Source organism: Amblyomma maculatum, chromosome 6 (assembly GCF_055883805.1).
Source record: "Amblyomma maculatum isolate TAMU_Amacu chromosome 6, ASM5588380v1, whole genome shotgun sequence".
Taxonomy (NCBI): Eukaryota; Metazoa; Arthropoda; class Arachnida; order Ixodida; family Ixodidae; genus Amblyomma; species Amblyomma maculatum.
In genome coordinates, this window is record NC_139349.1 from 6721086 (window position 1) to 6744086 (window position 23001).

Consider the following 23001-nt stretch of genomic DNA (forward strand, 5'->3'; position numbering starts at 1 on the left):
GAAATGCATGTCTTTCTATAAAAGTTGATGTCTTGTTTTACATTTTTTTACTTGGAGAAAAGCTCAAAATGGAAAGATCGGCTGAAAGAGTTTCAAAAGATTTCACCATGTCGATTTCGGGAAGATGTTGAAGAATTGCCGACACGTTGGCTGTCTTTGGGGAAGTGTTTGAAGAGGCTGCTTGACCAGTGGAAACCACTTCTTAGCTTTTTTGGCTGAATCAAAGCAGTGCAACAAGAAGAGCTGGTTTTGGAGTCCTAAAGATCTCTACAAATCGCCAAAAACCCTGCACCGGCCCCAAAAACTGCTGCACACCTTCCCAAGGTTGCTGTAGGTGTTGGAAAAAGAGCACCCTCAGCAATGGGCCTTCGCTAAAAAGAAAAGGAGTTCATTTTGCACAACAAGCAAAGAAACTGAAACTTCATACCAAGGAATCTGGAGAAGCCAGCCAGTGACTCGTGAAGAGTGCCTATTTATTATTATTATTTTTTTTTTGTCATCGGAGCTGAGCAGGGCATGCTGTCTTTTTCTGCACATTGTTATATCTCTTTTTGAGAAGATAAAACTTCCTTCTTCAGTCAGGCTGCTCAGGGCCTCTTGAACTGCCTTCTTGAGGATCTCCTGACTAGATTTGTGTGGCCAGGTGTTCTCAAGGGATGCCATTCATTGCTTGCAGTTGCCTATGGAATCGAAAATATGATAAAGACAGTCATCAGCATAGCAACCTACTCTATAGTTGAGCAAATGAGCAAAAGCAGTTCTTTAGCTGTACGCAACATGTGATTAAATTCGCCACAAGTTCCCGCTAGAAAACGTCAACGTCAAGATGGCTGAAGTTGCCCAAGTGCAGGCACTAGAAGCTGGTGCTGGAGTCAGTCATTGCGGTCGGAATTCGGCGGCTGCGGAGCTCCAGGGCGAGAAAATAGAAGAGAAATCCCGCGACCTCCACCAAGTGTTAAACGGGGATCCAGGCACCGGTAGTGGGCACTGGTAGCGAGTAAGACCGGAGCGGGGGTGGCTCAGCTTGTAGACAGCTTGTTCACAAAAAGCACTTCCTCTTTCTCGGTGATCTGTCCGCCTGATTGGAACTTCCTCTTTACAGCTGCTTCATTCAGCTACTTCATTCAGCTACTTCATTTTATTATCCTATTCTTGCTATTCTACCCCAGCAGAGTGGTGAAACAAAAGAAACAATGAATGCACTTGAAGGAATTGGCCGACTTGCAAGCCACAGAATATCGATGGTTATGCTGGGCATCCTCTCTATTCCCCACCGTAATGCTGAATATGAGAGAATATTCAGCTCTGTCAACAAAACTCTGGAGTTTCGCTCATCTGTCGGTGAGAAAACCCTGTAAAACCTGCTGATGGTAAAAGGACACCGGAGTGGCACTTGCTTTGAGCAAGCATACACAGAGAAGTTTCTGAAGTAGGCAAAGTCAGCAACCCTCAAAATCATTGAAAAAATTAAATCGTGACCCAATGGAGTTTTCATGCATTGTGGTTGTAGTTGTGAAAACATGAGTGAGCGAGCTTGTCACTAAAGGTGAATATCCTGGAGTATAAAAAAAAAATAAAAAATGTGCTACCTCCCCACCCCATCCCACCCCCCTCGCACGAAGGGTTTTACAAATTTTCAGATCTTCAGATTGCAGGTATGTTTAAATGCAGGCCACTTAAACAAACAAACAAAAAAAAAGATATGTTTGTTGCAAATCTCAGAGGCTGTACTTAGAGGTTATTTCACAAATCCAAATACTTTATGAAATAAGCTGGTATTGTGTTTAAGTGACGTTACAACTAATAACTGACAGTACAGTAAAAGCTCGCCAGTTTGAACTCAGTGGGACTGGAAAAAAAATTTGAGTTACCAAATGGCTATGAAAAAGAGGACTTGAACCGCTTGCAGCACGGTAAATTTATTTGCTTACAGACTGGGCAATGTTCTCCTGGTTTTAGATGAAAATGATGCAACAGTAACAATTTTTTTTTTTTTCATCTCCAACACTTTTCTTGTGCATGATACTGTCAGGGGCATCAAAGCAGATCTGCCCGAAAATAGTTAGGGCCTCCCCAGCATCCTTACTTCTGTTCTGCAAGACACCCAAGACCTGCAACTAAAAGCAGTTAATCAACCCCCTTAATTTAGAAATAGAGATATTTCTAACTGCTGGCAGATCCCAGGCCAACACCCATGCAATGCTACGGCAATAAAAACAAATGTAAAACTAAATGGTTGGCCTAAAGGCCTAATCTCTGAGACTAGGCCATCGGTTTCTTGTTGTGCCTACTGTTGCGTGCACATCAGAGGTGCGCGGTTCACATCACATCTTGCAGTTAAGATTTCAGTACTGGTGTTTGGAAGGTTGCTTAGGGTACCAATCATACCTGTACAAACATGTGCGAGACTCGTAGCATTGCATGGATGTTGATCTGGGATATGCTAGCAGTTAGAGTTAACTATTTCTAAATTAAGAGGTTGATTAACGGCTTTTAGTTGCAGGTCTTGGATGTCTAGCAGAACAAAGAGGAGGCAGCCGCCGCCGCTGCTGCTGCTGCTGCTGCTGCTGCTGCTTCCTATTCTCTGGCTGCTGCGCCTGTCATGGGGCCTATTTAGTTTCATCCATTTTTCGGTGATTTTACTTGGTTTTACCTTCTCGTATCGAAGGCGATGCAGCTTCATGACTAGGCCGTGATAGAGCGGAGCCTTTTCTTCTCCGGCCAGCCTCCAGGTCGCCCAGGCTGATCGGCATGTAATCTGTGGCAGAACCAGCTCACAATTAACAGGAACAGGAGGTTGAATTTAAAAGATCTTTGTATGCATAGACTTTCATGGAGTGATAGAGCCAAATAGCACAGTTCGAATTATCCAAAGGTCCAAATTAAGCTTTCATTGTAATTAAAAGGCGAATTTTGTTTGGTGCATAACAGCAGTTTGGAAGCAGCGAACTTAATGCTGTTTCGGTTCTCTCTTCTAGGCTAAAGGCGCCAAGCTTATTTACACCTGCCCAAAGGATTCCTACAACACCAGCAGTACTGCAGTCCCTGTGAAGGTAAGTCACTTACCATACATAGCTTTCCGTAGAATGTTCTTGAGTTTACTACTATATGTTGCAAGTGACCAATGTCTGTTTTTGTTGTTCTTACGCAGTAGTAGATTTCAGTAAGTAAGCTTCATGGTGTAGACTGAATGATCCTATTGAAGTCTGTTTGAGGTGACAGGAAAGCTGATTTAAAAAATATCGGCCTCTAACAGCCGCAGGACATTCTACGTCCATCACTATAGACAAGGGTGGTGCTAGCGAGCACTCAAGGTTACATTACACGACTCCTTATTTCTATATATAGCTTAGTTGGTAGAGCACTGTAAGTGACACGTGAAGGTCATCTATTTGGCTGCCACTAGTGGCACATGGTTCTTTTTTTTGTTCCATGCTCTTATCAGTCATATCTTGGGTAAGGAAGTGAGTAGACTGTAAATTGTTTTTACCGTCACAAATCTAAAAAAAGAAATATTCTCTCATGCTTCCTTTGGTTGTGGTGACTATTGGCTTCTTTTATGTTTTTGCGGCTAAGCATTATCATGTAACTAGAGATGGAAAACTAGCCAGTTTTCTTCACTTAGAGCTATTAGCTGATCAGCTGTCAGTTAGCCATTTTGGTTAGCTTAGTTGCTGAACTGACTGTCTCGTGCATCTCTCCTGTAATGCAAGATGGCCACGTGTAGTGCAGCGTCGGTGCACATTAGAGAACCTAAGGTGCCCGAAATTTCCGGAAGCTTTCACCACGGTGCCTTTCACAACCAATGTTACTTTGGGACATTATATACTGTACGTACCAGTGCTGATGTTGAGGCCAGTGCTGAGGTAAAACGTTTCTTCAGCCATGAACATCATAGAAGGCTGTACAAGCAGTTCTTTCCAGCTACATGGCTTTCCTTGGATATGTAATTCCTCTTTGTTCTCAAATTTGTCCTACCTCAAGGAGTACCACTTACTATTATTCCCTCTCGATTAATTTTAACCTAACTGCCATTTGCTAGCCAGTCATCCGAGATTCATGGTGATTGGCTGCCATCTGCTAGCCTTGACCAATAAGGTGCTTCCTCACCATTGAGTTGTGAATGCTAAGAGGTCTGACGATAAGTGCTTTCTGGACCACCATTCGGGGCTTAAAAGCATGTGTTAATGTTTACTGCCATTGTTGTTGCGAGAGGGGATGCCATGGACAGTAACAGCAGTTACCAAGAATTCATTGTGCATGAACAACAGGGTGTATTGAGCATGAACATTTTATAGGCGTGCAAGGGATTTCTGCTTTCTGTCCCTGCCTCTGCATTAAGAAGCAATAATAGACTAATGAAATGATTTGCTAGGCCATTCCATACTTTACTTCACGTTGGTTGAGGGCAGGCATTACCACTCGTCACTTCTTAAATAAATTGAGAACAGCTCAGACAGAGATAGCTTGCTTCTGCAATTCGTAAACACTGCATTGCAACCAATGCAGCGGGTCATGTGACTTTCAGAGCTTGCTGGTGTGTGAACATAGCTGCAAACTATCATGCGAAGTATGGCAGTGGCCTTTTGCATAAGCCTTGTACTATTACCTATTTTCTTTTATCAGTAGAGGTTTGAAAATTCTGCACAGTCAAGCTTCGATATAACAAACCAATAAGTGGTGAAGTCCACAGTGCTACAAACCTTTTTCTTTATTTCTTGCCTTCACTGAAATGCGTGTATTTGTTCCCCCCCTTCATTTAACGAAGTAGCTTTGCATCGCAGTTTCAATGCTACAAAGTTTTTGTAAGCAGAAAAGGCAAGGTTGGGGCAAATTCTACTATACCTGTAAACGCTGTTTCACATGCAAGCAAAAACGCTCGAGATTTCTGCCTCAGCGACGCAAAAATCGGTTCTGAGCTGTCGCGGTAGTTTGAGCGATGCAGTTTCTACAAGTTGAAACTGTTTTGCTCTGTCGCTGCTGCTTGTCGCCGAGTTCGATCACTTGCATGTGAACCAGCCTTAATGAATATTTTTTTATTGTAAAAACGTGAAGGGTGTTAGTAGAGGTAACAGCGGTAAAAAGAAAAAAAAAGGAAATTTTTTCTTCTTAGTGCCCAGACATACAGGCTTTCAAATATCACTTGTGAATAGGAGTGACCATTCCGACTCTAGAGCAGCATTATAGCATTCATTTTATTCATAGGGATGCAGAGACAAGCTGATGTAGTCGTTTCTTTCTCTTGTCTGTACAGTACTGGTACTTTTGTGCTTGAGATAACTGATGTCATCTTGTATTGCTGTGGTGGCTGAATGGTTAGGATGCTTGACTGCCGATCCAGAGGATACGGGAACTATTTCGGACGTGGTTTGCCATATTTCGATGGAAGCAAAAAGCAATGTCTTGGTGCTGTGAGATGTCACTAAAGTACTCTGCAACGTCCAATATAGCTGAAGTCAGTTTGGGTCGTTAGACCATATAAACAAAAATAAACCATCTGCTTATACATCCTGTTCACATCAGCCCATGAGAGCACATGATGGGTTGCAGTGTGTTTTGACGCCATAAGTGGACTTCCGCAGTGTCGCTCGGTGTCGTAGTCAGTGAAAGCATTCTCTCCGTGGCAGTCACTTCACCAGTACGCGAAGCTTCTGTGGTGGTGTTTATACCTCCCACCATTAGCAATGGTTAAGGTACTTAACTACTGTACTCAAGGATGCAGGATCGAATCTCGGCCGTGGCGGTTACTTTTGGATGGAGATTTAAAGCAATGCGCCCGTGTGCTGTGAAATGTCAGTAGACCGAATCGCTTTGGGACGCTAAGCCCCATAAACCAAACCAAACCAAATCAAACTACCAGCCATCAATAAAATAGCTTTATACTGTTCTGTTTCGCCCACGTTTTGCTTGGTAGTATTGGTAGGTCCATTTGATTCACCTGCACTACCTGAACTGGTTCATGCGGTGCTGCACTTCGCCATTTGTTTCAGCGATGCAACATGGTGCCGTCTGCACGATGCCATTCGTTTCAAAAAGAGCAGACATCGTGCAGGTTGAGATCACGAAAAGTTCAGCAAAACTGCACACCACATTAGAGTTCAGTGCCAAAATGGTGCAGTTGCAGCCACCACATGAAAGCAGAGCACAGCTTGTGCGACAATGGCTTGCGTGTTGTGATTAGTAACAGTGAAGCCACACTGGATATTCCACTCGTCAATGAGAAAGCGCCCGTGTTGGCCAAATTAAAGAAACGGCGCATACTTCAAACCATATATGCCTATAACAGGTAAGCACGTGCATGTGTTATGATGTATGCTGACTTCAGTTATGTTAGCCATTCATGTGAGTACTAATATCCACAGGTAGCTGACCACATGAATGCGGTCAGGTTTTAATAATTACTTTTGCGCCAAATTTATGAATGAATGAATCCTATGTGTATGCTGCATAGATCAGCGGCGCTAATCATCCCAAACATGATTTTTAAATATGTTGTGTAAGTTCGTATATGCACCTTAATTGCGACAGTGAGCAATCAAAACACATATGGTCATGACTTCAGATCAGCATGCATCACACCACATGCGTGTGTTTACTTCTTTTGAGTACGCACAGTCGTTTGAACTCGGTCATTTTCTCGTTGACAAGTGGAATAATTATAAATTACGGCCTTTTGCCGTTTATTACAACGCGCAAGCCATAAGGATCGCGGCTGGTTGATGGCAAAACTTCGTTGCCATCTGCTATTTGAAAATTCATCAAGTTAACCGGGACGTTTGCGTCAGTTGACGCAAGTTGCTTAGAGCCAACTGCAGCTGGTTCGCCACACCAAGGCTAGCAGACGATCTGGCCTACACTCTTGCATTCGTTTAGGAAGCAGCCGGTGCCGATGCTGCATCTGATCTGCTGGAACTGGTGCTGCACGCTTGCGGAACTGCCGCAGAACTTTAGGGAACGGGTGCAGAAAGTGCAGCTGAATCGAACGGACCTTAGGATTGTTTATTATATTTAAGAATGCATATAGGCATAATATACTGGATCGAGAAAGCTTCGGTAATGCATGTTACTATTTGCACCACAGAAAGACAAGAACCTCGAGGTAAAGAAGTTCACTTTACAGTCAAATCCGAATAGTACTTCATAAACGTGTGCAAGGGCCACACTTTTTTTTCCAGATTCTAGGGCCAGTTTTCGATGTCTCCCGCAAACTTATGTGGAGAACTTTTGAAAGAGGGAAAGCTGGCTACAACAGGATCATTGCAAAAATGAATTGTGCCAAAATGGAGTTTCACTCACAAATCTCCAACAACGAGGCTTTTTAAAGAAAATGTGTGGTGGCATTTTTGTGCAGCCACAAGGATCTTATGAATTCGAAAGTCTTCAAGTTGGCAGGTGTGCATTCTTGACTTGCCAGGGAAATACTGGTTCTGTGCTCATTTGGTCTGTGCCTCTGGCTGATTTGTAGTATGTTCAAATTTTATTGAAGCGGAAGCTTCACTACGCCAGCCATCTCGAGATTTCAGCGTCAGTGTCGGTTTGCCCTTGAGCAACTTGAAGGTCAAGCCTTAGAGCATGGCACGGGCAGGCATAGCTGTCAGCTGACATGGCCGAGCAATACCTGGCCGCAGGATTGCCTGACATTACGTTTGGCAGGAGCTGCTAAGTCGGGTCGCTCCTTTCATATGGGAGAGTGATATCAGAATCGGCCTGCCAGAACCCCTTGCATTCGCGTTACCCCTAGGACAGGCAGGCATGTCCATGCTGCTTGGTTAAAGAGGGACTTTATATGTGGGCTGATAGCTTATGCTCTCGCGTCATGCGTCGGTTCTGTGCTCATTTGGTCTGTGCCTCTCGCTGATTTGTAGTATGTTCAAATTTTATTGAAGCGGAAGCTTCACTACGCCAGCCATCTCGAGATTTCAGCGTCAGTGTCGATTTGCCCTTGAGCAACTTGAAGGTCAAGCCTTAGAGCATGGCACGGGCAGGCATAGCTGTCAGCTGACATGGCCGAGCACTACCTGGCCGCAGGATTGCCTGACATTACGTTTGGCAGGAGCTGCTAAGTCGGGTCGCTCCTTTCATATGGGAGAGTGATATCAGAATCGGCCTGCCAGAACCCTTTGCATTCGCGTTACCCCTAGGACAGGCAGGCATGTCCATGCTGCTTGGTTAAAGCGGGACTTTATATGTGGGCTGATAGCTTATGCTCTCGCGTCATGCACTTAAAGCTGAGCTTAAGTGTCCCCAGTGATGCTTTGAAGTGGAAGCTTCACTCTGCCATTCAGCTTGAGCCTTCAGCATCAATGCCGGTTTGCCCTTGAGCAACTTAAGGAAATGTAATTGGACAACCCAATGGAGGGCCAGTCCAGACTTGGTTCTCTGGTGCAAGACCACCAGCTCTATGCAGATAAACAAGATAGAAACCAAGTCTTACTACTTCACGGACCATCGCAGTGTATTCATTAGTATAAATAAAGACGAAACCACAAATCTGATGAGACGAAAAAAATTAAATTTATTTAAAGTCCATCGTAAACGGAGTCTACTTAAATGGTATAGCGATTCTGTTTATCCATCAAGGCATTTGTCACTGCTTTGTCTGCTGCAGGCATCTGGCCCTGCGTTACTAAACCTGGTGTACGATCCACGCACTGGAATGTTGCTCTCGCCGGCAAATGCACCAGTCGTCATTAATACAACAACAGGTATGTAGAAACAAATGCTTCGCTAAATTTCGAAAGTCGTGCTTGCCTCACACTAAAGGACAACTTTCTGTCTTTTAGTTAAGAGCATTCCTGGTACTCTGGCGGCAGCACCTAGTTCCTCTCCAGTGATTACCACAAATCCGCTCCAAATTGGCCAGCCACGCCTTGCCAAACCAGTGAGTATTTTCACCCAGTTCGCATGCAAAAGAACACTAAGGAGATGTTGGCAACATACTGTAAATTTGAGGTAACCTTGCTATGTAGTGTGGGCTCTTTTTGGCTTGTTCAGATGAATAACATTTTCTGCTCTGTCACGGGAGAGCATATAGTACTAAAGCAGGAAAGGGCAGCCGTATCCTAAATTACCACCATGCACCTAAATTGCTTTTCCTCAAGCACGTTATCCTTCTTGATCTCGCTTGCATAAATGCCTTCCTTGGTAACCAGTGCTAAACCAAACTTGGCATTGCATCTGCTTGGTCTTTTCACACCTTGTTGGCCGTTGAATTTTGGCACTGCTTTTGCATTCCCTCAGCAGCCAGCCACTGGAATCCCAGCAGCGCGCCAGGTGCCCCTCATCACCGGTGGCAGTACGGCGGTGACGGCCAGCTCGCTGCTCATGGTGAAGGTGATGCCCAGCAAGGTGCTGCCCTCCAAAGTGCTCCGGGAAGAGGCTCAGCAGTTGGGTACGGCTAGCATTGCTGCCCTGCCTTCTGCGGGCGATGGTGGCGGTAGCAACACGGTGGTGCCGCCACAGGCTAGCCCAGATGGGTCCAATAATGTGTACCTCTGCTTTGTGTAGACGCCCAGTATCGCAGGGTAATGGACGGGCAGAACCCTGTGCCGTGGATGGCGCAGCGTGGTGTGCTCCAGACTGACATGCCGTGCAAGTTCTGTCGCAAAGGCAGATCCCTGCTCCAGCCTGATTCCAGCGCAATCAACGGGTACAGCTTGCGCTGTCGCCAGGCCAGGTGGGTTTCCGAAGCCCCACGGTTTATGCTCTGTGCCTTCATCAAGCCATATGACAGCTTAGGCATTGTTTCAGCTGTCATTTGGGGCAGAGGCAAGAATTGTGATTTGTGCATTGGGCCGGATGTGAGTCAGAGCTGTAAGCATGTGTGTCTCAACCGGGGTCAACACTTTATAGCAGTGTGCTGCCAAGAATTGAGTCGTGCACTCACTCTGCAGTGTGGGCACCCTCAAGAAACCAGCAGTAGAATGTAGCCGCATACAATCACATGGTGTGTTTGGCATTTCTACTGCACAGTCGGGGTGCCCCACAAGAATAGTCTGAGCCCTTTAGATTGCCGTTAGAGAGACTAGACAGAAGAGCACCAATTACTTGCTATCCACCACTCCTGGTGAAGTGAAACTATTTCATTTATTTAGCTCAAATAAACCAGTGGTACTGTCTCTTGGTGTCAGTTTATAACTAATTTTATTGGTCACCAAGCATAGCCAAGAAATACAGCTAGGCATGCTGCTGTGACACTGGTTTCTTTCTTTGCTTTTGTCACCCTGGCAACGATAATTATATTTAACTTTGCTGTTTCTCATAGCAGCTCATTCCTAAGTCCGCACTCTGGAGTCTCCTCGAGACAGTTCTTGGTCATCTGGCTACATGGAGTGGGAATGTCATGCACCTTATTTCTTTTTGAAGGGAGGACTGCACGTAGGTGCCTCATTGCCATGTAGCACAGAAAGAAGCATCGCGTAACTCCAGGTTTAACCACAAGCTAAATCTCAGCACTTGCGGCGTTTAGTTCCCAATCAATTTGGCCTCATCCTGCCATCTGCTTTACTCATCGCAGTTGGCTTAGTGACTGGCTCTAGTCTAACAGTGCATACGGGGCGGGATCTGTGAACCAAGAAGGGAAGTGTATTTACCCCTGAATACATAGAACAGCATGGAAACATGTCATCACCTCACTTTTTAAGGCGAAAGCCTTTAATGGCTCATGCTGTCATGGACAAATTGTGTCCCGCTTTTGCGGCGTTCTGATTGGCCAAGACGGGATGCGTCCCAGCCATCTGCAATGCCACACTTGAACGCGTGCCAAGGAACGCCACGTGACAGGAGCGATGGTGTACCATCCAAGCTCACACTTGCTGGAGAAAGTGTGATAGATACTGCGCCTTTCCTTTCTTGTAAACCAATTATATGTAGCACTGCAACGAATGCCGGCAAGAGGCTAATTATAGGAAGGAAAGGGTAGGCCTTCACCATTCTTCTCTTAAGAGGCATCTAAGAGACTCTCTAATTTTCTGTCATACTTTCTCCGACAAGTGTGCGTTTGGATGATACGCCATCGCTCCTGTCACATGGCGTTCCTTGGCGCGCGTTCAAGTGTAGGATTGCAGATGTCAGGAACACTAGAAAAGATGAGACTCCTCAGGCTTTCGCCTTTCACTACTGTAGTCGCTAAAGTCCCTCGTAATTTTTTGTAATAAGCTGTACAGTTTTAAGATTTTTGATAGCTTCTTTTTACTTACAGAGCTGCAAGAAAACTATCACATGTACTGTGTTTGTATATATGTATGTGTATATGTCATACGGTCTTTTGTATGAGAGTATCTCTTTATATGTACTGGGTAGGGCCTGCGAAAGGTGTCAGTGCCCCATATGCATGGCCTGTTATCTTGTCAAGGTTCTTTTCTAAATTTAGTTATTATGCAGCCCAATCAAGGCTCACTGCTTCGAACCACAATAGTATTGTGTGCAGTTCTTTCAGATGCTTCATATTCATGATTGAAGGTGATCTATAATGGTGTCAATATAAACTTGTATGTGCCATTTCCTTGTAGCCGTAAATAATTGGAAGACCATTGTGTGGCTCATAATGTCACAAATAGAAATTTTGCAAAGAAGAAAATTACGACAACCTCTGCATTCTGTTGTGGAGTCCGCATTTCTCTCATTATGAGGTACGAGGATAAATGCTGAGAAACCAAAGGGTATGTAGTAGTTTTTCAGGCTGCACGTTCCAAAGTCCATGAGTTAAGCTATAAAAATGGTGCCAGGAATGGGGAACACAAGATCGGGTTGCACCAAAAGCCTTTTCGAAATAGCAGAATGGTGTGTGGTTTCTTTGCGAGATGCACTTAAGAAATGAAAATTTTACAATAATAGCTCCACTCGGTGCAAAAGCAGAGTTTAGGGTGTGTGCGGCAGTTTGACCTTCAGCCAAACTTGTCAAACCTTAGTAACATGAATATTGACACAAGATTTTGACCCGTGATCTTGACATCAACTGACGTCATCCAGATAAACACTAGGTTCAAGAATCGCGTCATTCATGCTCTCATCCTTTGTATAAAGGGGCTGTCGAGCCTCTCTCGCCAGTCATGGATCAGGAACCAAACATGTCAGGCCATGAAGCTCACAATGTCATTTTTATAGCAAAACCTATATCATAATCATGAAGAGCTATCACTCGCACTTTGGTTTAACAAAGTTTAGCAGCTGCTAAATTTTTCTTTGCAGTTATGCTTTTATTTGTTTCTGCAGGGACGCTAAGGACACTGCGTGTACAATTTTTGCTTTTAGTATGTTGATCCTTGTCTAGCAGCAAAAGTTTTGTTTGCTATGATTTACACAATTACACCGGAAATGTGGTTGCCATTTTGATGTGGATGGTGAGCTAGCACCAGCGTTCCAACCGCAAAAGTCAGTGTCAGTATACACCACATCTGCTCGTGAAATGGTCGTTGATGTTGGTGCCTTCATTTCATTTTCCATCCCTTGTCCTAGCTTATAAAAGCTCTGTTTCCAGTGAAAGTAGCATTGTCATTGTTAAAATGTGGCAATCTGTCGGCACAAGCCACCTTCGATGTGTCCTTCCTCCTAGTGTCCATTGAGGTGGAATTCTAGCATTTCACTCTGCCGCGATAAATGACATCACTGACGATCACTGAAATCCATTGCATGTGGAGTGGTCATAACTGTGGTGACATGTAATACAATCGATCCCGGATATATTGAACTCGAAGAGAATTGTGAAATAGTTTGATATACAGTATCGACAATTCAATATTAGGGATGTGCGAACATTATAATTTTGTAGTGCTAATCGTATGCATATGGGGGAAAATGTCTTCGAAAATTTAATAGCTGATCAGCAAAAAACAAACAAATAAAAAGGGAAAAAAAATAGCAAACAGTGGGTTTCTTTATTTAAAAGTTCATTGTATTTGTGTATATTTGCAAATAAAATAAGCAAGCGCTAGGCGCACAAGGCAACAATTCACGACAGGCCACACGACGCTGTCGCGTGGCGGGCTGAGGGCCACCAAACCATTGCAGCTCGTCGCATCGCTCAGGTTCTGGGTTTTTAAAAACTTTCGCGTGTTGCCCCGAAGCACCTCTTGAGGCAGCCAATCGCAGAAGGCTTTAGGGTACACAACTTCCATTTTGGCTTTTTTTGCGAGTGGAGTTTGTTTTCCAGACTAGAAGAACCTGCAGACACTCACTTCATCTGATCCGTGCATATATAGTTTGAGCAAATCAAGACAGTTCAGTAAAAGTCTGGTAGGGTAATAAAAGGAAAAAAAAGGCTTGTGTGGCTAGATGTTAATTTTCAAAAGGAGTGGGAGAAAGTTGCTTCTTGCAAAGGAAGTCTACATTGCAGTGTAGTAGTGCACCACTGCGCTGTGTCGCTTAGAATTGCAATGCTTTTCATCTGGGCTTTGTCATACTTCATGCTGTTTAGTGTTAGAAATAGGATGCTAGCGTAACTGTACTCCCCTTGACCGAACGACGAGGCGGGGGTGACAGCAACACTGAAAACGAGCCGCTCTGTCGCCAAGTCCTGTCGCCTCGTGCAGTGTGCACCAGCGGCAGGCATTGGCGTCGTCGTCGCGTGACGCATTGCCTAGAATTATCGCTTCATGTGGTTATCGCTTTATCCAGGATTTCATATACAGGTCTTTTGTACAGGAAAAACCTGCATGAAACTGGCTGGAGATGTTATATTGCTGTGAGATACAGGAATTTCTGGTTAATTTGGCTGTCAAGAAACCAGAAAAAAAATGTTCAATCCAGAAGCTCGCATAATCAAATAGTCCAGAAAAAACTGACAAAAACCATTTGCCTTGCAGTAATTGCATCTGATGAATACCTACACGATGGTTGTCTGCATTTAAGATGAAACTGAAGTGACGAAGTCATTTTTTTGTGCCTGTTTCGTCAAGTATTTTGCTTTGCATACGCTGTTGGGAAGGCCCTCTTCACAAAACAGTCCCGTTGCGTTCAGAGCATAGTTTCTTACACTAACTAGAGGGAAAGCTGAGGGCGCTGCACTTAGCCACCATGTGCGCGCTAAGAATCGTGCCGGGGCCCTACTTGATGCTGGACAGTCAGTTTTTCTTGGGTGCATGGAGTGGCGTTACTATGATGTTTCTTTTTCATCATCTCGAGGTGCGTACATAGACCGCAAATGCCATAGTAGCGAAGACGCAAAAGCAGATGTCGAAAATAAAAGGTTTCTGTTTCTCGAAATGCCACTAAAAACTTCCTTAAGTGATTGCACAACCATAAATATTTCCAAAACGCTTTTTTTCCTTTCAAAGTGGGCCTATTAAGTGCGAATTATTGGTATTTGTGCTGCCCAATAGGAGAAAGAGCCATCGCTTATATTCGATAAATCTCACACGGACATGCTGTTTCTCCCTCTTTTTCCAATTTATAGTCACAATATTGAATGTTAGGACATTATTTACGGTAGAACAACGTTTATCTTTGCATTAGTATTGGCCAAAAGTTGTAGTTCTGCACTCGGTAGCTCTCCGGCCCATGATGCTTTGAGCGCCCATGGTGGCTGAACTGGTCGTCTGGAAACTCCATGTAAACTCCCATAGATGGCAGCACAGCTTTCCCTCTAGGTAAGAGTAAGAAACTCTATGGTTCGGAGGGTGCTTATGCAGTCAATGTGTTCAAGCATTGTGTTGAAGAGCATTGTGGATGGTGCTTTGCGAAAAGTCATTGCAGATCAATAAGATGTCTAGTTCTGCTATTTGTGCCTATAGGTCGGACACCTAAATTAAAATAAGTTAAAGTTGATTTCCTCACCACGTTCAGCAACGAAGCAAGTCATGCGAGAACCGCCTCGAGCGTATATGGACGGTCAGCTAAACCGGCTTCACCACATGACAACTAGTGCACCTAATAATGTGCACTTCCTTGCATGTCAGCAGTGTTGCGGCACAAAAAAAAAGAGAAAGAAGCTAGACCAAAAGCCACGTGCCAAGCAAAGTGGAGCCAACTTGCCTCTACGCGCAAAATGTGATCATTGCAGAGCTGTTAGCAGAAGCACGGATTGCAGCGAATGTCCGCTGAACAAGAGTTCGATAAACGCGGACATTGCTGCTATACTTGTGCAAGGGATATTTAAGACGGTATTCGAGAGTTATAAGCAACAATTCGGTATGTCGGAATTCAGTATGTCTGGGATAGACTGTATGTTCTATGACTAAGCGAGACAGCAGCATTGAAATGCAACATTGAGAGGAAACTAGCTTAACATTTACAGAAGTGTCTTTTTCTGGCCATCCAGAAATGGGGTGCGAATTGAAAACTTACCATATTGCATATGGTGGCTTAAGCGGCTGTATTCAGTTTACATGCAGTGGATGTAAGCTACACAACATCGTAGTAGAAATGCTTTCAGCTGTTGGTAACATTGTCTAAAAGTGTCCATGTGCTGATTTGGGCATTTTGTGATATGAAAACATAGTTTTCATGAACATCATTATCACAAAGTCGCTGCTGCACTTGTGCAAGCTGCAGAAAGCCTACGTTTTTTCCTGGTGAAAATTCATGTGGCCAGTGTCATGGTCGTTGATACGTCCTTCAACAGAGCGTCACGTTTCTGACTGGTGTTATTAGCCGAATAAGTTCATTGATCCACTGTTTATAACCGTGCCCACTTACATATTCAGAATGTATTCACGGTGCTCAGCAGTTTGAACAGCAGGACATTTTATCGTCTACTTGACTAAGAGCTAACAGTATTGCTTTCTGCATGTCAATATCCTGTCGCTGTTTGCCGTTTTATTGGCTGGGTGAAGCAAACTCTCAATCACAGGTTGGCTTATAATTTTGTATACTTTGGGCTTGTTGCTAACCAGAATTGCAGCTCTTGTGTTGATATTGTACATAATGTACAGAATTCTCATTTTCTGTTAGTTTACCTGAGAGTTTGCCTTTGCATATAAAAAGCAGTTGGAAGAGAATTCTGGCTGATTTTGTTTGGTTATCTATGCTGTGCTTTGCAGGAATGTGTGTGTTAATAGTAAATTGCATGTAAAGATTAAAAGAGCCAATTACACCATGGTACCATGTTTTAACTCTGGCATCAGGTATTTGCTAGTAATTTCAGTCCATTGATATTGCTTTTCTTTCTTTCACATTTATAACAACTTACACTTTGTCCTTACAAAAATTTTGTGAAGTTAAAATTGGTACAAGTTTTATGCCAGAGAAGCTGTCTAGAAAAGGTTATTTGCGAGGCACAGGAGCCATGGATTAATTTTATTTCTCCACAGCCTAGAGCAGGGTATAGAAAGCTTTTGAGGAATTTTTTTTTCATGACTAAACTGTGCTCATCGCAATTCAAGGCTTTTTGCCAACTTGGCAGAAGATGTTTTCATGCAACATTCTGCAAACTTTTGTAGTCAGTGACTGTGCCCACGTGTGTCGAGATTGGCAGCTGGACCATCCAGCAACAGATGTTTCTAATCCACTCTGTGGATGAGGTACCTGCATTTATGCAAGTTGTGTTTCTGTAATTGTTTAGAATTAGTGTCATTGCCTGTTTGATGGCTTCCCTAGCTTCTATTTCTCCTCGGTCACTCCTGCCTTCTTTTTAGGAGAGGTTGCAATGGGTTGTCTAGAGCTTACTGCTTGCAGTCTGCTTATGCCAGTTAGCACTGTACCAAATGTTGCTTTTTTTCTTCCGAGTGACAGGAGTTGACTGTTAAAACCTTCCCTTTTTTTTTTTTTTTTGTTACTTCAAAGTCTTCCCCATTCGCTCTAATTCTCTGTAGCTCTCCCACCTTCTTTAGGCTCATTACTTTATAAAGGTTATAGGTGATAACTGTCTGTATTGTGATTGATTTGGCTGCCCTTCTTGTTTTGTCACTGAAGAGAGATCTCTGAAATTTATCACCGTGGAGGTCAAAACTTACACACTTAGCGACTATTTCTACGGATGGGATAGTTACTGTGTTATACCCTTGGAGAAGTAGTTTAGTCAACAGAGTATGGCAATTTTCCTCAGTTGTTCCTTTTTTTTTTTTTTTTTTTAACTTTTGCCTTTTCCTTTCCCCTGTCCTTTGTGCCCTGCAAAATCTGGACTTTTGATTCTCCTTGCCTTGCCATGTAGTAACTTTGAGGGGGGCAAGAACATGTGTTTTAATAACATCCTTTTCATGTACTAATTCCTAGTTTTGGTTTGAGATGTTAATACTTTTTGGGCCTAACTTTTTCCTTTGCCTGACTTTGTGTGCGCTTTTTATGTTTTCTGTTTGAGGTTTGCTGTTGCCCGTTTCATTTGAGGTGGTGCTAGTTTTCACACAGTATCACCGTTAGTTCTGTATATGCTTTCAGTGTGAGGCTTGGCAAGTGCTTAATTTTCACATGCGTATTACCATGAGCTTTGTGAGCCCTTTCTCCTAAGATGTGTGGGTTTCTATTTCATTTTAGGAGGCATCATTTTTTACACTTTCTAGTGGGCTGTCATTATCTTCATTACAATGAGCATTTGGCCACGCTAAATGGAACAGCTAGAGGACAGCAAGAAATTTAGATCACTCTAAATATTTATCCTGTGCACCGTGTAAAGTAATTGACAAAAACAAATGTCTCATATGTTTGATTCATGCATGGGTTTATGTGTATAAGCGTACAATTTAAAATAAAAATGTTTCACCCAGCTGTGCCAGCATTGAATTTGCAAAGCATCAGTGCAGTTAAGAGATTTCCATTCATTTTTCAGGTCATTTTACTTCACATGGGGGCAGGTGGTTTTAAACTTCAGGGTTGGGAAGTGTGAGCCTCGCATAAACATCAGACGCATGTTCATTCTGCACGAACCTGAGTATGTCCATTTAACAGTGTATATGACATGCAACTGTTCAGAATGGTGCATGGTTTGTTCATCCTTGTAGCTCTGTGTAATAAGCTTTGAGTGGGCAGATTTGCCTTGCAGACGACATTTAGCTGATTCTTGGAAGCCCATATTGTACTTCTACTTTCTGCTTGCACAGTACTTTTCTGGGATTGGTGAGTGCGGGCACTTTTCATATTACTGGCAGTTATCATTTGCGTCTGTAGCATGTATGCTGTACCTAGCTGCTTGTGAGGGATTCTGTTCTTAAAACTGCAAGTGTTGCGAAGGTTGCGTTGCCAACAGCACTTGTATAACATACTGTGATCACACCGTCATTTAGCTTTAATCATTGTGTTACATCCATGCCACACGGACAAGAAGTGCCAATAAGTGCATAATGCCTTAAGTTTGTTAAGGCTGTAATTTTTGAAGCTGGCTCCGTGCATTCAGACTCATTTCGATTATATGTCATGATGACAATACCCAAATACAACTAAAGGATATTCATCTAAATATAAGCAGTGCTCATGAAATCTTGTGAATATTACTCAGAGTTCACTATTTAGCAGTGTGGCTTCCTTAGTGAGGCATTTAAGAAAACATTCAGTGCAGTTTTCTGCCTTCTCAACAGGCATAAATTTCTTCAGTTCTTGGTCCCACTTTTTCTTTTCCTGCTTGATTTGAGAGCATGAACTGTATTCAGGTGCCCGAGAAATAAGCGTACCTGCTTTTTGCACTGTATCAACAGTCAGAGAAAGAAGAGTTTTAAGTTATTTTCTGGTGAAAATAATGTTGCACTTATGAATCTTGCGCTAGTGGTGCGTTTTGACGCCTGTAGTTATTGGTTTGGCGAGTCTAGTGCGTGCACAAACATGCTGTAGCTGAATGCCGCGGTTTATTGTTCTATTTGCATCGAACAACAAATATACCAGAGCCCGCAGGAAGCCTCTGAGCTTTTCTTCAGTTTACTGGACAAGTCAAACGACAAGCTGATGAGTACTATGGTAGATGTGACAAAAGTCTTACTCAGGAAAAAGGCAAAAAATTACAAGAAGCCATTAGAAGGGTTAGGTGATGGTACAGTCAACCAGAAGCACATTTCAAAATTCGTTGTGAATAACTTTTGTCTTAATCGCAAAAGATTTCCAAGAGAAGCACTGTGCTTGAAGGATCCTTGCTGTATTCATGCCTGAAGTGAATGGTTGGACGTGCCCTGTACTGCATAATGAATGGTCCCTATGTAGTTAGTGGGACATGCGCCATCCTGCTTTTTTTTTTTTTTTTTTAATTAAAGCTCAGAAAAAAGCTGGTGATGAAAAAAAGGATTCCTAAAATAATTTTTCTCTTTGCATTCATTTAGGGGTTAACATGGCACCAGTCACAGTAGAAATGTTGTTTAGATGCATTGTTTAACTCAAAATTATGAACAAGCATTTGCTATTTTATAATAGGTGTTTCTAGGAATGTTGCATGCTGTTTTAGTTGAGAAAAGCATATGTGAGCACACATTTCATGAGTAAATGAATTTCAGAAAGCTTAGTAGGCTGTTAGTGGCTAATGCCATTCTCTGATGTCATTAAATTTGTGGTTACGGCACTTTCCAAATGGCACTAAATATAATGCATGAACCACTTGATGGCATTGTACTTGGCCGTGTGCCATGGATATTAATCTCGTGTATACTTCCTGCCGGCACCGTATGCCATGTGAATGTCTTCTCAGGCCTTAAATTCCTTACATCTTTGTGAGTGCAGTGTAAATATCCTCTTCAGGCACTGCGTGTACGTGCATACACATGACCTGAGCACTAATTGTTACATACAAGGCACGATGTACACTAATGAGGATGCTATAAAAGTGATGAAATGTTCAAGATTTTTTGTACAACCATTTCAGTCAGGCATGCGACATAAAAAAAGGTTTTGATGATGGACGCCCACACATTTAGTAAGGCTCCTGTAAGTGTAATACTATAATCATTTGTTTGTTTACATAGCTTCTTGTCAGGAATAAATTCAGCTATAATTGAGACACTAAAACGTTTGTTTAGTCGAGGTGTGGAAATAAAAGGTCTTGGCAGATATTGAGTAATTAGGCATAGGAGGATGAAAATTTTATTCGTGCAATCTTAGCATAACCCTTAGAGAATTTCATTAACTTCTGTTTTTCACTCATTGTATCATCTAAGTGCCTGAAGGGGATATAATGTATGTTATTTATTTGTGACAATTTCATGACCACGATATGTAAAGGATATATTTGCGGAGGTTGAAGGATTTTTGCGTGGTTTTAGGATGAAGTGAGGTGATGGTGAAACTGCATTTCTAATGTGAGATTGGGCTTTCAGCTGGTTTTGTGCACTGAACAAGTTGCCTTTGGCAGGTGTGCAAGTATGTTAAGTCACAAAAACAGTAAGGGTCATTATGCCACACATTTCAGAAAAGCTGAAGCCTGCACATTGTTTTGCAACATTTGGAAGAAGTGGCAAGTTATACTTTCCGTGACGTGCTGAGGCAACACCTTGCAATGTTTTCCAAGCGTCTTGTTGGTTCAGTGTACTTTGCTTCTGTGAGAACAAATGTGAACTGAAATTTCACGACTGTAAGCATCTGCTCAGGTGGCTTATTCGACACTAGGAATTACAAAAAAAGAATCAATGCTGCTTCTGGCTTGTTCATTTTGCTTTGGCTATTTGATTAGCCACACACTGTAAAACTACTCATCTCCACTACATTCAGTGGCGGAATAAAACCTTGTCATTTTTTTCACTGGCACTGCGTTTTGTGTTCATTGCTTCTGATACCTAGGTACCAAGCATAAGTGCTGGTTAGTAAGCACAAATGAAGATATTTTCAACTGGCCACTAGCAGCTGATTGGTCTTGATATGCAATTGAATGCTGTTCTTTGCATCAGCATTAGGCACCATTTGCACAGCTTATAGTCGTGACATTACAGCCATCTTCTCAAGATGTGTTCCTTGGATAATAATCACCAATGTATCGTATCTCTTTCTGTGTTTGCATTTGAGCTCTTTTCAACAAAAGAGAAGCAGCATTGTCATTTGCATATTGGGAACAAGTGGCTGTTTGGTTGTCAGCTGTAAGTCCTTTGACTACTAGTGGGCTAAAAGAAGACATAGGCTAGGTGAAATTGTGGAGTTCTAGTACTTATTGGGATGCTGATCCCTGTTCAGTCAACAGCAGTCAAAGGCAATTAGTAAGGCATCTCGAGGCTAATGGACTTGGGCTTTGAAGGAATGGGTTGAATGCCACTGCTGTCTGTTCTCCATCTAAAGTTCCCATACCATAGCACTCATGACCAGAGCAGTTGCTTAGCTGTGGGCTGGAACTCTGCTGGCAATCTTGAAGCTTTAGGGAGATTGTTCTTACCAAAGGGTGCCCCTCATTGTGTGTATTGCCTTGAAATGCCAGTTATGCTAAAGGGTAAATGAATATTAGTTTTGAGGAAAGTAAAGGGATCAGTAACTGTCGTACCTGGTGGACAGCTCATCTGTGCCATAAAGGATGGGGTGAGGGACAGCGAGAGAGAAAAAAAAACTTGCTGTTGTGCTGGACACCAGAATAATTTCTACCACCTGCAAACCTTAGCTATGCACTAACATCACATAGCACACAGGTGCTTTCTGTGTTTCCCCCCAGTCGAAACGGCTGGAATCCAATCTGCATCCTTGGGCACAACACTCGAGCACCTTAACCACTGAGCCACCACATTGGGCCCCACCACGTCATTTTATGGCAAACAGGGCATGTGTTGTGTGGCCCTTGCGAGAGGGGCAGTGCAGTTGGTTTCACACATGTAGAGAACTTAAGCTGTGCATGTCCATCTAAAAAAAAAAAAGCCAAACTAGACTGCAACCTGTCATTTGCAGGTGACCTACTTGTGCCCGCCTGGCTTCTAGGTCTATGCGGCTATACTTTAGTGTTAGCTGGGGCTAGGTCTCACATTGTTTGCAGAGCACTGTACTGCTACAGTGCTGTACATGTCTGGTGCCAACTGCACATCTTGCATCGGGTTGGAGCAAAACTCTCGAGGCTCTGTTGTGGAATGGAGTGGTGAAAATCTGTAAGCCTTGTAAGTATAACACTTTTCTTTTGGGCTTGTGCAGTATACTGCCAAATGGTCGTCAGTGCAGCTGATTTGTGAAGACAGTGTTGAATACTAATTTTCTTGCGTCCTGCAGCAGCTGCTGGAGACTTTCAGTAACAGTAGCACGAGCGGAAGGGTGCTTCTATGCTGAGTATGTGTTCATTGCTTGCTAAATAGAGCAGTGCAGTTACAGAAAGCACCTCTGGTGGCACTGTTGCTAGTATGTAGTTTTGCAGTATTTAGTGGGGACATTTCAACACCGTGGCACCATGTGCTAGCACTGTTTGCTTTCTAAAGAGTACACTGCATCCATCCATCGTGAAGCATCCATTGCTGTGAATGTAAAGACGCCCACTGAAGTATACAGAACACAAAAATTAGCGTTAAAATAAGCATACAGCCCGGTCCTGAGTAGTGTGGTGTGCACTACCTATATAATCCATCCCTCGATGCCTTGCAGATCCTTGAGAGAGCAAATAAATTCGAGTTTATATTGTTTATGTTATGGAAACTTTTGTGCGCCCGTGTGCATACAGCAGAAATGTCTGGTAGCATAGTAGCACCTTGGCCAGTACACAATGCCTTAATTGCTTATGCTAGAATTTGGGACTTGTGGTCAAAAAACAAGTATCGCCAAGTTGCTTGGTTATTTTGGGCAGTTATTTCTCCAACGGCCTTTGTACTTTTTGTCTGTGTGGTTATCTACTGACAGGACAGAGCAATTCTTTTTCGACATCGAGTGCCATTTCCACGAGTGATTGCACTAAATTTTTCCTAACCATTTAATCATTTGATCAGTGTTATCCTAATTATAGTGCATGTCTATACACGCTGCATCATTAGCAGTGGTAGCGCAGCACGATTTGTTCCTGAGAGTTTTGATCATCCCAGCTGTGTTGAACTCTGTGGCAACCTGGTCACATACTTCTCAAGGTATATCTTAAAAGTGCTACCTGCATTAGACAAAATGGATCGGTTTCGCACTCTCTCCTGTGATAATGTCGCACAAATATGTCATCAGTCGCGTTGCCTACAAACCTTTCCTGCGCTCCTGTATGTTGGACTGTATGATGTGATGAGC

At 43.1% G+C, this 23001-nt stretch overlaps 1 protein-coding gene across 3 annotated transcripts in view; it reads left to right on the forward strand.

The window, feature by feature from the left end:
- The window catches only part of LOC146184992 (uncharacterized), a 94169-nt gene that overhangs the window by 19537 nt on the left and 51631 nt on the right, over positions 1–23001 (forward strand). For 2 of the 3 annotated variants that reach the window (XM_084605935.1, XM_084605937.1), the window contains exons 5-9: positions 2979–3053; positions 8609–8705; positions 8784–8881; positions 9241–9391; positions 9508–9676. In XM_084605935.1, coding sequence (XP_084462061.1) covers positions 2979–3053; positions 8609–8705; positions 8784–8881; positions 9241–9391; positions 9508–9676 — 590 coding nt within the window. The remainder of the gene's footprint in view (positions 1–2978; positions 3054–8608; positions 8706–8783; positions 8882–9240; positions 9392–9507; positions 9677–23001) is intronic. The other variant, XM_084605936.1, reaches the window with a different exon arrangement.